The 14,700-nt window shown below is 38.9% G+C and overlaps 1 protein-coding gene across 1 annotated transcript in view; it reads right to left on the bottom strand.

The window, feature by feature from the left end:
* The window catches only part of LOC138324313 (uncharacterized), an 89,304-nt gene that overhangs the window by 55,237 nt on the left and 19,367 nt on the right, over window positions 1-14,700 (bottom strand). Inside the window, 10 exon segments of the mRNA XM_069269390.1 lie at window positions 2,352-2,493; window positions 2,919-3,015; window positions 3,017-3,030; window positions 3,749-3,933; window positions 4,150-4,336; window positions 5,962-6,078; window positions 6,561-6,726; window positions 7,028-7,116; window positions 7,358-8,351; window positions 9,792-10,157. Coding sequence (XP_069125491.1) covers window positions 2,352-2,493; window positions 2,919-3,015; window positions 3,017-3,030; window positions 3,749-3,933; window positions 4,150-4,336; window positions 5,962-6,078; window positions 6,561-6,726; window positions 7,028-7,116; window positions 7,358-8,351; window positions 9,792-10,157 — 2,357 coding nt within the window.

Below are 14,700 nucleotides of genomic sequence, written 5' to 3'. Positions count from 1 at the left end.
CAGTGAAGGACAGTTACAAAGGTGAGATCTTCTTTACATCAGTGAAGGACAGTTACAAAGGTGAGATCTTCTTTACATCAGGGAATGACATTACAAAGGTGAGATCTTCTTTACATCAGTGAAGGACAGTTTACAAAGGTGAGATCTTCTTTACATCAGTGAAGGACAGTTACAAAGGTGAGATCTTCTTTACATCAGGAAGGACATTACAAAGGTGAGATCTTCTTTACATCAGGAAGGACAGTTACAAAGGTGAGATCTTCTTTACATCAGGGAAGGACATTACAAAGGTGAGATCTTTTTACATCAGGGAAGGACAGTTACAAAGGTGAGATCTTCTTTACATCAGTGAAGGACATTACAAAGGTGAGATCTTCTTTACATCAGGAAGGACAGTTACAAAGGTGAGATCTTCTTTACATCAGTGAAGGACAGTTACAAAGGTGAGATCTTCTTTACATCAGTGAAGGACAGTTACAAAGGTGAGATCTTCTTTACATCAGGGAAGGACAGTTACAACAAAGGTGAGGAGATCTTCTTTACATCAGTGAAGGACAGTTACAAAGGTGAGATCTTCTTTACATCAGTGAAGGACAGTTACAAAGGTGAGATCTTCTTTACATCAGTGAAGGACAGTTACAAAGGTGAGATCTTCTTTACATCAGTGAAGGACATTACAAAGGTGAGATCTTCTTTACATCAGTGAAGGACATTACAAAGGTGAGATCTTCTTTACATTAGGGAAGGACATTACAAAGGTGAGATCTTTACTTTACATCAGTGAAGGACAGTTACAAAGGTGAGATCTTCTTTACATCAGTGAAGGACAGTTACAAAGGTGAGATCTTCTTTACATCAGTGAAGGACAGTTACAAAGGTGAGATCTTCTTTACATCAGTGAAGGACAGTTACAAAGGTGAGATCTTCTTTACATCAGTGAAGGACAGTTACAAAGGTGAGATCTTCTTTACATCAGTGAAGGACAGTTACAAAGGTGAGATCTTCTTTACATCAGTGAAGGACATTACAAAGGTGAGATCTTCTTTACATCAGTGAAGGACAGTTACAAAGGTGAGATCTTCTTTACATCAGTGAAGGATATTACAAAGGTGAGATCTTCTTTACATCAGTGAAGGACAGTTACAAAGGTGAGATCTTCTTTACATCAGTGGAAGGACAGTTACAAAGGTGAGATCTTCTTTACATCAGTGAAGGACAGTTTACAAAGGTGAGATCTTCTTTACATCAGTGAAGGACAGTTACAAAGGTGAGATCTTCTTTACATCAGTGAAGGACAGTTACAAAGGTGAGATCTTCTTTACATCAGGGAAGGACAGTTACAAAGGTGAGATCTTCTTTACATCAGTGAATCAAGGACAGTTACAAAGGTGAGATCTTCTTTACATCAGGGAAGGACAGTTACAAAGGTGAGATCTTCTTTACATCAGGGAATAATATTACAAAGGTGAGATCTTCTTTACATCAGTGAAGGATATTACAAAGGTGAGATCTTCTTTACATCAGTGAAGGACAGTTACAAAGGTGAGATCTTCTTTACATCAGTGAAGGACAGTTACAAAGGTGAGATCTTCTTTACATCAGTGAAGGACAGTTACAAAGGTGAGATCTTCTTTACATCAGTGAAGGACAGTTACAAAGGTGAGATCTTCTTTACATCAGGGAAGGATATTACAAAGGTGAGATCTTCTTTACATCAGTGAAGGATATTACAAAGGTGAGATCTTCTTTACATCAGGGAAGGACATTACAAAGGTGAGATCTTCTTTACATCAGTGAAGGACAGTTACAAAGGTGAGATCTTCTTTACATCAGTGAAGGAAGACAGTTTACAAAGGTGAGATCTTCTTTACATCAGTGAAGGACAGTTACAAAGGTGAGATCATCTTTACATCAGATGAAGGACAGTTACAAAGGTGGTGAGATCTTCTTTACATCAGTGAAGGACAGTTACAAAGGTGAGATCTTCTTTACATCAGGGAAGGACAGTTACAAAGGTGAGATCTTCTTTACATCAGGGAAGGACAGTTACAAAGGTGAGATCTTCTTTACATCAGTGAAGGACAGTTACAAAGGTGAGATCTTCTTTACATCAGGGAATGACATTACAAAGGTGAGATCTTTACATCAGTGAAGGACAGTTACAAAGGTGAGATCTTCTTTACATCAGATTCAAAGACTTGAGTATGTCTCGTGTTGAAATTAAAATTGATTAAACACCAATTATTCTTCAAATGATGAGCATTTTTTATATTCTGTCGGCGGTGGAGCATCTTTAAAAAAAAAAAAAAAAAGGCCCAGAATTAGGACAAAAGTAAACTAAAGTCTCTTACTGGTATCCCAGCATCCTACAGACAACGCTGGCATCATTGTCATCCCACAAGTCATCACAGACAGAACCCACGACACCATTCAGAGTGAGTTCTACACGGCCGTTTCTCTCGGATGTTCCGTCCACCAACTTCACCCGGGGAACTGTAAGTATCAAGGACAAATCAGTTTGGATTATTCTATGTAATAGACATTATGTTTCTGAATACATTCCCTTGTCTGGAAATCCATATAGTGAGTGATGCTAATATTGTAATCTACTGTATATGTTATCATTATTTATTATGTTTTCGCCTTCACTTGGAGTGATCTATGGCACTAAATGTAACAGGGCGAGAGTAGTGTGCCGCCAGCTGGGCTGGAACCCGCGACCCTGGACTTATACTGGTCCGCCGCTCTACCGATTTAGCTACAGGGAAATTCCCCCTCATGTGAAGCTAGAAGGCGACCGTATCACTATATGTACAATTAAAAAACCTGCTACACTAAGTAGTATCATAGACTCTCAAAATACACCAAAAACTATAAATAATTACGATTGGACTAATTGTTAATTATCCAGTCCGTACCACAATCCTGTTCGTCAGTCTGGTCCCCACAATCATCCACGCCGTTACACACCAACGAGGCTGCTATACACTTCTCAGACTTGGTACAGCTGAATTCTCACACTTACACATACTGACAATTATGTAACACAGTAAGGATATAAGTTAATAACTACCATATTCGACCATATAAGCACCGCTTCCCCCTTTTTGAGGCCTCAATTTTAATTACCCAGGCATAAATATGGACCAAAACTACATAAACGGTATCAATTTGCATAACCAGAGTACCCAGAGAAAACCATGTGATCTAGCTGGCAGGTGACCCCCTGACCTTTTCACATCTGTACAAGAGTAAAACTTATCAGTAAAATTTTACTAAATAGATACAGCTTATAAGTTGATATGGCTGTTTTTTTCAGTAGCAGTTGTGACAGTAATCTATTGGCTGCCTGATTTCACTATAGCCATTTTCTAAATTCTCATTCAAGGAGAAATTTAAAATCAGGTATTCAAAACCGGAAGTGCATTTTGTTTTATTAACATACAATATTTTTTCTATCCAAAATCACACTCAAACCATCTGTAAATTACTGAACCTTTATAACATATCAAATTTATTCTGCTGAATCGAACTATTTAAGTTGATCAGCTGATATTAAGTCACAACAGTGTTCAAGCAAACACATACACGTTGGAGGGTTAATTAGCGTAAATGTTGTGGTATAATTGCTGCCAATTCTACTACTCAATTTGGTCATTGCACATCATAAACCAGGCTTTACAGTTTTTTAAAAGAAGTCTCTAGTTTAGATTGAAATGCTAACTATTCATAACAAACATGTACGTACCGATTCCTTTTCCTGAGTTACACTCAACACCGGCTACTTCATATTGTTTACAGTTGTGTTCCTTCCAACGGGGCTTTGGACAATCCTCAATTGATGTTTCATTTCCAACACAACCAACATCATCCAAGAGGAAGTTTCCGTTTCCTGATCCAAACTCGGACATGTGGACAGCTTTATTGGCATCACTGTGATCATCAGCAAAACATACATTGGTCCCAGTTTAAAATGTCTAGTGTACTCTTACGACCATTTATTCCTTTTAACAACCCTTGGTATTTGACAATCTTCATTTACATAACTTGGTGTCCAATGGAGAATTAGAAGTTATTCTAAGATGGAAATATTAATGAATCAAGTATGATGTTACACACTGTGGGTTTATCAGACATTGTGCCACTTACTTGTAGCCTAACATATGACAGATGACCCTGGCATCATTGATGTCCCACTTGTCGTCACAGATGACGCCCCACTCTCCCTTGTAACGTATCTCCACACGTCCCGAGTTCTCCTTATCTCCATCTACCATCCTCACCTCCAGTGGCAGTTCAGCCTCACCATCACCTGTCCCACCGTCAGGGGTCGGCTCTGGGAAAACATTACAAGTAACTCAGGTCTTTGTGGGAAAATATTACAGGTAACTCAGGTCTTTGTGGGAAAATATTACAAGTAACTCAGGTCTTTGTGGGAAAATATTACAAGTAACTCAGGTCTTTGTGGGAAAATATTACAAGTAACTCAGGTCTTTGTGGGAAAATATTACAAGTAACTCAGGTCTTTGTGGGAAAATATTACAAGTAACTCAGGTCTTTGTGGGAAAATATTACAAGTAACTCAGGTCTTTGTGGGAAAATATTACAAGTAACTCAGGTCTTTGTGGGAAAATATTACAAGTAACTCAGGTCTTTGTGGGAAAATATTACAAGTAACTCAGGTCTTTGTGGGAAAATATTACAAGTAACTCAGGTCTTTGTGGGAAAATATTACAAGTAACTCAGGTCTTTGTGGGAAAATATTACAAGTAACTCAGGTCTTTGTGGGAAAATATTACAAGTAACTCAGGTCTTTGTGGGAAAATATTACAAGTAACTCATCAGGTCTTTGTGGGAAAATATTACAAGTAACTCAGGTCTTTGTGGGAAAATATTACAAGTAACTCAGGTCTTTGTGGGAAAATATTACAAGTAACTCAGGTCTTTGTGGGAAAATATTACAAGTAACTCAGGTCTTTGTGGGAAAATATTACAAGTAACTCAGGTCTTTGTGGGAAAATATTACAAGTAACTCAGGTCTTTGTGGGAAAAATATTACAAGTAACTCAGGTCTTTTGTGGGAAAATATTACAAGTAACTCAGGTCTTTGTGGGAAAATATTACAAGTAACTCAGGTCTTTGTGGGAAAATATTACAAGTAACTCAGGTCTTTGTGGGAAAATATTACAAGTAACTCAGGTCTTTGTGGGAAAATATTACAAGTAACTCATCAGGTCTTTGTGGGAAATATTACAAGTGGTGGGAAAATATTACAAGTAACTCAGGTCTTTGTGGGAAAATATTACAAGTAACTCAGGTCTTTGTGGGAAAATATTACAAGTAACTCAGGTCTTTGTGGGAAAATATTACAAGTAACTCATCAGGTCTTTGTGGGAAAATATTCAAGTAACTCAGGCCTTTGTTGGAAAATATTACAAGTAACTCGGTCTTTGTGGGAAAACATTACAAGTAACTCAGGTCATTGTGGGAGAACTAAATTAAAAGTAGAAAAAAAACCTCCACTGAGCACTTCTAAAACTGTCATTTGACATTTCATGTGTGTGCGATATTTGAATTAATTTTAATTTTCGGGGGAAAAATTGATGGTGTAATGCTACTGTGTAAATGATTAAAGAGGATCACGAGTATCTAATAACACAAGACTAGTTATCAACATATAATTGTGACCTGCATCATTGGAAAACGTTGTTTAATTTAAAGTATTTGTTATATTTTTATATTCAAATTCCTCTCACTTCCATAACTCAGGTAGCTCAAAGTGTTGCCATGATCCTATAGACTTAAGATATTGAGGTTTGACTGTGGAAGCAAACATGGACACTTTGAATTACACAGATTCTATGTAGATAATAGCTTCTTTATCTGCACAGCCATTAATTCATTGACCGTAGAATAATGAGTGATTTTTTCTGTCCATTACAAATATAAGATTTGCCATACCTGCACACCTGTCGTTGATTTCATCACTGAAATCACCACAATCGTCAGTACCATCACATTGCTGTAGTGTGTTTATACAGCGGCCATTAGTACACTGGAACATTCCGAAGCAGTCAACTGTAGAATATAAAATATGTCAACAGTTTCTTATCATATAAAGCTATTTAATTTTATATGTCAGGGATAGAATGTAATTTTTCATGAATCTACTGGAGATTAAACCATGAATTTTAGCTTTAACAAGAGACAATTAAAGTCCCGATAAGCTTAGACCTATTTTGAACAACTTACCAAAAATTGCTGACACTATTACTAATTGTTTAAAACTGTCAGTGACATAGATATAGGCCTTCATTGACATCCACATATGACAAAATGAAAGCCATATACTAGCTGTAACTGTTTACCAGTTTCGATGTCTCCAAAACAACATCATATTATAATTTCTATGAATGAAATGTGGATTATATCATAAAAATAGTCCAATCAAAACAGACATTATATCAACATCATCTTAGAATGAAACTTTAACCTATAGACAAGACAGTGTTTTGTTGTGTTGGGCAGTGATCAGCATTAGAGATAAACAGTGGTATTACCTGTCTGTGACGATAATTCGTAGTAATCATGATCCTCTGATGGTTCTAGATCTATGTAGACGGCCAGGTTAGTGTTGATGTCCGTGAGGAAGCAGGATCGCTTCTGTCGGTTGTAACTGAAGGAGCGACACACAAACTCTCTCGTCTCTAGACACTTACTGGCACACTAAAACAACACAGTGACATATGGGTTAAAGGTCAAGTGACCTATTAATGTATACAAGCTTATTTTTTTCTATTTGTTCTCATTTCTGATTTCCAAAAAGATTCCTAGAAGTGTAAACTTCCAACTGGGACAAGTTAAGCTTCAAAATCTGAATTCATATGCGGTATGAAGGTCAAAGTTCAAAATGTGGGCAATTTGCAATGTGACCTACTTCGTATGAGAAAAACAACCTTTCCAGGAGAAAATGAAGTTAACTTTTCCATAGTAATATACATAGCTTTCCAAGAGAAAATGAAGTTACCTTTTCAATAGGAATATGTATATAGCTTTCCAACCTTGTACCATTTAAAATGGCACCTTCAAACTTCTCAAATTGAGGAACTTTGTATTCTGAAGAACAAGAATTACGACATATACATAATGTACTTTAAACTAAAAACAACAAAAGATAAAAACTAATTTTGATAGGGTTCAAGAGAAAACTGCAACTTTAAATGTTGGCATTAAACATAATGTCAATGATCAAACACCAGCTGAGTATAATAAAACATTGTGTATATTTTGATAAGCACACTAAGTAATTCTTAGATTTAACTTTCCCGACGTGATTAGAACCTTTAACTGCACTCACTTTCCCCGACATGATTAGAACCTTTAACTGCACTCACTTTCCCGACGTGATTAGAACCTTTAACTGCACTCACTTTCCCGACGTGATTAGAACCTTTAACTGCACTCACTTTCCCGACGTGATTAGAACCTTTAACTGCACTCACTTTCCCGACGTGATTAGAACCTTTAACTGCACTCACTTTCCCGACGTGATTAGAACCTTTAACTGCACTCACTTTCCCGACGTGATTAGAACCTTTAACTGCACTCACTTTCCCGACGTGATTAGAACCTTTAACTGCACTCACTTTCCCGACGTGATTAGAACCTTTAACTGCACTCACTTTCCCGACGTGATTAGAACCTTTAACTGCACTCACTTTCCCGACGTGATTAGAACCTTTAACTGCACTCACTTTCCCGACGTGATTAGAACCTTTAACTGCACTCACTTTCCCGACGTGATTAGAACCTTTAACTGCACTCACTTTCCCGACGTGATTAGAACCTTTAACTGCACTCACTTTCCCGACGTGATTAGAACCTTTAACTGCACTCACTTTCCCGACGTGATTAGAACCTTTAACTGCACTCACTTTCCCGACGTGATTAGAACCTTTAACTGCACTCACTTTCCCGACGTGATTAGAACCTTTAACTGCACTCACTTTCCCGACGTGATTAGAACCTTTAACTGCACTCACTTTCCCGACGTGATTAGAACCTTTAACTGCACTCACTTTCCCGACGTGATTAGAACCTTTAACTGCACTCACTTTCCCGACGTGATTAGAACCTTTAACTGCACTCACTTTCCCGACGTGATTAGAACCTTTAACTGCACTCACTTTCCCGACGTGATTAGAACCTTTAACTGCACTCACTTTCCCGACGTGATTAGAACCTTTAACTGCACTCACTTTCCCGACGTGATTAGAACCTTTAACTGCACTCACTTTCCCGACGTGATTAGAACCTTTAACTGCACTCACTTTCCCGACGTGATTAGAACTCTTTACGGTTGAACTGCACTCACTTTCCCGACGTGATTAGAACCTTTAACTGCACTCACTTTCCCGACGTGATTAGAACCTTTAACTGCACTCACTTTCCCGACGTGATTAGAACCTTTAACTGCACTCACTTTCCCGACGTGATTAGAACCTTTAACTGCACTCACTTTCCCGACGTGATTAGAACCTTTAACTGCACTCACTTTCCCGACGTGATTAGAACCTTTAACTGCACTGCACTTTCCCGACGTGATTCCTTTAACTGCACGACGTGATTAGAACCTTTAACTGCACTCACTTTCCCGACGTGATTAGAACCTTTAACTGCACTCACTTTCCCGACGTGATTAGAACCTTTAACTGCACTCACTTTCCCGACGTGATTAGAACCTTTAACTGCACTCACTTTCCCGACGTGATTAGAACCTTAACTGCACTCACTTTCCCGACGTGATTAGAACCTTTAACTGCACTCACTTTCCCGACGTGATTAGAACCTTTAACTGCACTCACTTTCCCGACGTGATTAGAACCTTTAACTGCACTCACTTTCCCGACCTTTAACACACCTCACTTTCCCGACTGATTAGAACCTTTAACTGCACTCACTTTCCCGACGTGATTAGAACCTTTAACTGCACTCACTTTCCCGACGTGATTAGAACCTTTAACTGCACTCACTTTCCCGACGTGATTAGAACCTTTAACTGCACTCACACTTTCCCGACGTGATTAGAACCTTTAACTGCACTCACTTTCCCGACGTGATTAGAACCTTTAACTGCACTCACTTTCCCGACGTGATTAGAACCTTTAACTGCACTCACTTTCCGACGTGATTAGAACCTTTTAACTGCACTCACTTTCCCGACGTGATTAGAACCTTTAACTGCACTCACTTTCCCGACGTGATTAGAACCTTTAACTGCACTCACTTTCCCGACGTGATTAGAACCTTTAACTGCACTCACTTTCCCGACGTGATTAGAACCTTTAACTGCACTCACTTTCCCGACGTGATTAGAACCTTTAACTACACTCACTTTCCCGACGTGATTAGAACCTTAACTGCACTCACTTTCCCGACGTGATTAGAACCTTTAACTGCACTCACTTTCCCGACGTGATTAGAACCTTTAACTGCACTCACTTTCCCGACGTGATTAGAACCTTTAACTGCACTCACTTTCCCGACGTGATTAGAACCTTTAACTACACTCACTTTCCCGACGTGATTAGAACCTTTAACTGCACTCACTTTCCCGACGTGATTAGAACCTTTAACTGCACTCACTTTCCCGACGTGATTAGAACCTTTAACTGCACTCACTTTCCCGACGTGATTAAGAACCTTTAACTGCACTCACTTTCCCGACGTGATTAGAACCTTAACTGCACTCACTTTCCCGACGTGATTAGAAACCTTTATACTGCACTCACTTTCCCGACGTGATTAGAACCTTTAACTGCACTCACTTTCCCGACGTGATTAGAACCTTTAACTGCACTCACTTTCCCGACGTGATTAGAACCTTTAACTGCACTCACTTTCCCGACGTGATTAGAACCTTTAACTGCACTCACTTTCCCGACGTGATTAGAACCTTTAACTGCACTCACTTTCCCGACGTGATTAGAACCTTTAACTACTGCACTCACTTTCCCGACGTGATTAGAACCTTTAACTGCACTCACTTTCCCGACGTGATTAGAACCTTTAACTGCACTCACTTTCCCGACGTGATTAGAACCTTTAACTGCACTCACTTTCCCGACGTGATTAGAACCTTTAACTGCACTGTGATGCTCTACACACAGATCTTCCATTAATGTAAAAACATGGTTTGTTTATATTGTTGAACTCTTATTGGGGACTAGATAAGATATATTACTTTGTTTAAAGCATAGTTCAAAATACATATAAGTTACAATGTAATCGATTAGTTTGATGAATTTTACATGTGTTTAGGTTCAATTTTGTTTTGTCTATGTGTTTGTACATGTTGTTTAGGTTATAGTTTGTTTTGTCTATGTGTTGTACATGTGTTTAGGTTATAGTTTGTTTTGTCTATGTGTTGTACATGTGTTTAGGTTATAGTTTATTTTGTCTATGTGTTGTACATGTGTTTAGGTTATAGTTTATTTTGTCTATGTGTTGTACATGTGTTTAGGTTATAGTTTATTTTGTCTATGTGTTGTACATGTGTTTAGGTTATAGTTTATTTTGTCTATGTGTTGTACATGTGTTTAGGTTATAGTTTATTTTGTCTATGTGTTGTACATGTGTTTAGGTTATAGTTTATTTTGTCTATGTGTTGTACATGTGTTTAGGTTATAGTTTGTTTTGTCTAAGTGTTGTACATGTGTTTAGGTTATAGTATATTTTGTCTATGTGTTGTGCATTTGTTTATGTTACAGTTTATTTGGTCTATGTGTTGTACATGTGTTTAGGTTATGGTTTGTTGTTGACTATGTGTTTGTACATTAGTTTAGGTATAGTTCGTTTATGTCATATGTGGTGTGTACATGTGTTTAGGTATAGTGTGTTTTGTCTATGATTTGTGCATAGTTTAGTGTTATATTTTATTTTGTCTATGTGTTGTACATGTGTTTAGGTTATTGTGTTTATTTTGTCTATGTGTTATGGATACATGTGTTTAGGTTATAGTTTATTTTGTCTATGTGTTGTACAAGTGTTTTATTTTGTCTATGTGTTGTGTATGTTATTGTTTGTTTATGTGTTAAATATGTTTATTTTTGGTCTATGTATGTGTTTAAGTATTTAGTGTTTTGTCTCATTTATAGTTTAGGTTTATGTCTATTTGTGTTGTACATGTGTTTAGTTCTATTTCTGTTATAGTACTATGTTTGTATTTTTGTTTATGTAATGTGTTGTACATTTGTTTAGGTTATAGTTTATTTTGTCTATGTGTTGTACATGTGTTTAGGTTATATTGTTTGTTTTGTCTAAAGTGTTGTAACATGTTATGTTATAGTTTATTTGGTCTATGTGTTGTACATTTTGTTTAGTGTTATAGTTTAATTTTGTCTATGTGTTGTACATGTGTTTAGGTTATAGTTTATTTTGTCTATGTGTTGTACATGTGTTTAGGTTATAGTTTATTTTGTCTATGTGTTGTACATGTGTTTAGGTTATAGTTTATTTTGGCTCTATGTGTTGTACATGTGTTTAGGTTATAGTTTATTTTGTCATAATGTGTTTGTTTCTGGTATACATTGTCTATGTGTAAATAAGGTTTAGGTAGTTTATTTTTGTCTATGTTTGTACATTGTGTTTAGGTTTATAGTTTTATTTTGTCTATGTGTTGTACATGTGTTTTAGGTTATAGTTTATTTTGTCTTATGTGTTGTACATGTGTTTTAGGTTATAGTTTACATTTTAATCTAATATATGAAGTGTTGTTCACATGTGTTTAGGTTATCAATAGCCTTTTATTTTTCAAGGTCATATGTTGTTGTAAGGTCAGACCCTACAACAGTCACTATAATATGATACAGGTCACATCGGTCAACAGTTATTATATATACAGGTCACATTGGTCCTGGCCACGTCTGGCCGACTTGTCAGGGTTACGACACAAGTTATGATCCCCCAGACCCTACAACATATTATATATATACAGGTCACATTGGTCCAGTACACCACAGTCTGGCCGACTTATCAGGGTTACGACACAAGTTATGATCCCCCAGACCCTACAACATATATATTATATACAGGTCACATCGGTCCAGTAACCACATGTCTGGCCGACTTATCAGGGTTACGACACAAGTTATGATCCCCCAGACCCTACAACATATTATATATATATACAGGTCACATCGGTCCAGTACCACTTCTGGCCGACTTGTCAGGGTTACGACACAAGTTATGATCCCCCCAGACCCTACAACATATTATATATATACAGGTCACATTGGTCCAGTACCACGGTCTGGTCGACTTGTCAGGGTTACGACACAAGTTATGATCCCCCAGACCCTACAACATATTATATATATACAGGTCACATTGGTCCAGTACCACGGTCTGGCCGACTTATCAGGGTTACGACACAAGTTATGATCCCCCAGACCCTACAACATATTATATATATACAGGTCACATTGGTCCAGTACCACGGTCTGGCCGACTTGTCAGGGTTACGACACAAGTTATGATCCCCCAGACCCTACAACATATTATATATATACAGGTCACATCGGTCCAGTACCACGGTCTGGCCGACTTATCAGGGTTACGACACAAGTTATGATCCCCCAGACCCTACAACATATTATATATATACAGGTCACATTGGTCCAGTACCACGGTCTGGCCGACTTGTCAGGGTTACGACACAAGTTATGATCCCCCAGACCCTACAACATATTATATATATACAGGTCACATCGGTCCAGTACCACAGTCTGGTCGACTTGTCAGGGTTACGACACAAGTTATGATCCCCCAGACCCTACAACATATTATATATATACAGGTCACATTGGTCCAGTACCACGGTCTGGCCGACTTGTCAGGGTTACGACACAAGTTATGATCCCCCAGACCCTACAACATATTATATATATACAGGTCACATCGGTCCAGTACCACAGTCTGGCCGACTTGTCAGGGTTACGACACAAGTTATGATCCCCCAGACCCTACAACATATTATATATATACAGGTCACATCGGTCCAGTACCACGGTCTGGCCGACTTGTCAGGGTTACGACACAAGTTATGATCCCCCAGACCCTACAACATATTATATATATACAGGTCACATTGGTCCAGTACCACGGTCTGGCCGACTTGTCAGGGTTACGACACAAGTTATGATCCCCCAGACCCTACAACATATTATATATATACAGGTCACATCGGTCCAGTACCACAGTCTGGCCGACTTGTCAGGGTTACGACACAAGTTATGATCCCCCAGACCCTACAACATATTATATATATACAGGTCACATCGGTCCAGTACCACGGTCTGGCCGACTTGTCAGGGTTACGACACAAGTTATGATCCCCCAGACCCTACAAACATATTATATATATACAGGTCACATCAGTCAAACACCACCACGGTCTGGCCGACTTGTCAGGGTTACGACACAAGTTATGATCCCCCAGACCCTACAACATATTATATATATACAGGTCACATCGGTCCAGTACCACGGTCTGGCCGACTTGTCAGGGTTACAACACAAGTTATGATCCCCCAGACCCTACAACATATTATATATATACAGGTCACATTGGTCCAGTACCACGGTCTGGCCGACTTGTCAGGGTTACGACACAAGTTATGATCCCCCAGACCCTACAACATATTATATATATACAGGTCACATCGGTCCAGTACCACGGTCTGGTCCGACTTGTCAGGGTTACGACACAAGTTATGATCCCCCAGACCCTACAACATATTATATATATATACAGGTCACATCGGTCCAGTACCACGGTCTGGCCGACTTGTCAGGGTTACAACACAAGTTATGATCCCCCAGACCCTACAACATATTATATATATACAGGTCACATTGGTCCAGTACCACAGTCTGGCCGACTTGTCAGGGTTACGACACAAGTTATGATCCCCCAGACCCTACAACATATTATATATATACAGGTCACATCGGTCCAGTACCACGGTCTGGCCGACTTGTCAGGGTTACGACACAAGTTATGATCCCCCAGACCCTACAACATATTATATATATACAGGTCACATCGGTCCAGTACCACAGTCTGGCCGACTTGTCAGGGTTACGACACAAGTTATGATCCCCCAGACCCTACAACATATTATATATATACAGGTCACATTGGTCCAGTACCACAGTCTGGCCGACTTGTCAGGGTTACGACACAAGTTATGATCCCCCAGACCCTACAACATATTATATATATACAGGTCACATCGGTCCAGTACCACGGTCTGGTCGACTTATCAGGGTTACGACACAAGTTATGATCCCCCAGACCCTACAACATATTATATATATACAGGTCACATTGGTCCAGTACCACAGTCTGGCCGACTTGTCAGGGTTACGACACAAGTTATGATCCCCCAGACCCTACAACATATTATATATATACAGGTCACATCGGTCCAGTACCACAGGTCTGGTCGACTTGTCAGGGTTACGACACAAGTTATGATCCCCCAGACCCTACAACATATTATATATATACAGGTCACATCGGTCCAGTACCACAGTCTGGTCGACTTGTCAGGGTTACGACACAAGTTATGATCCCCCAGACCCTACAACATATTATATATATACAGGTCACATTGGTCCAGTACCACAGTCTGGCCG

This window comes from Argopecten irradians, chromosome 5 (assembly GCF_041381155.1).
Source record: "Argopecten irradians isolate NY chromosome 5, Ai_NY, whole genome shotgun sequence".
Classification (NCBI taxonomy): Eukaryota; Metazoa; Mollusca; class Bivalvia; order Pectinida; family Pectinidae; genus Argopecten; species Argopecten irradians.
The sequence above is the reverse complement of the archived record's forward strand: the minus strand, read 5'-3'. Positions and strand labels throughout refer to the sequence as shown.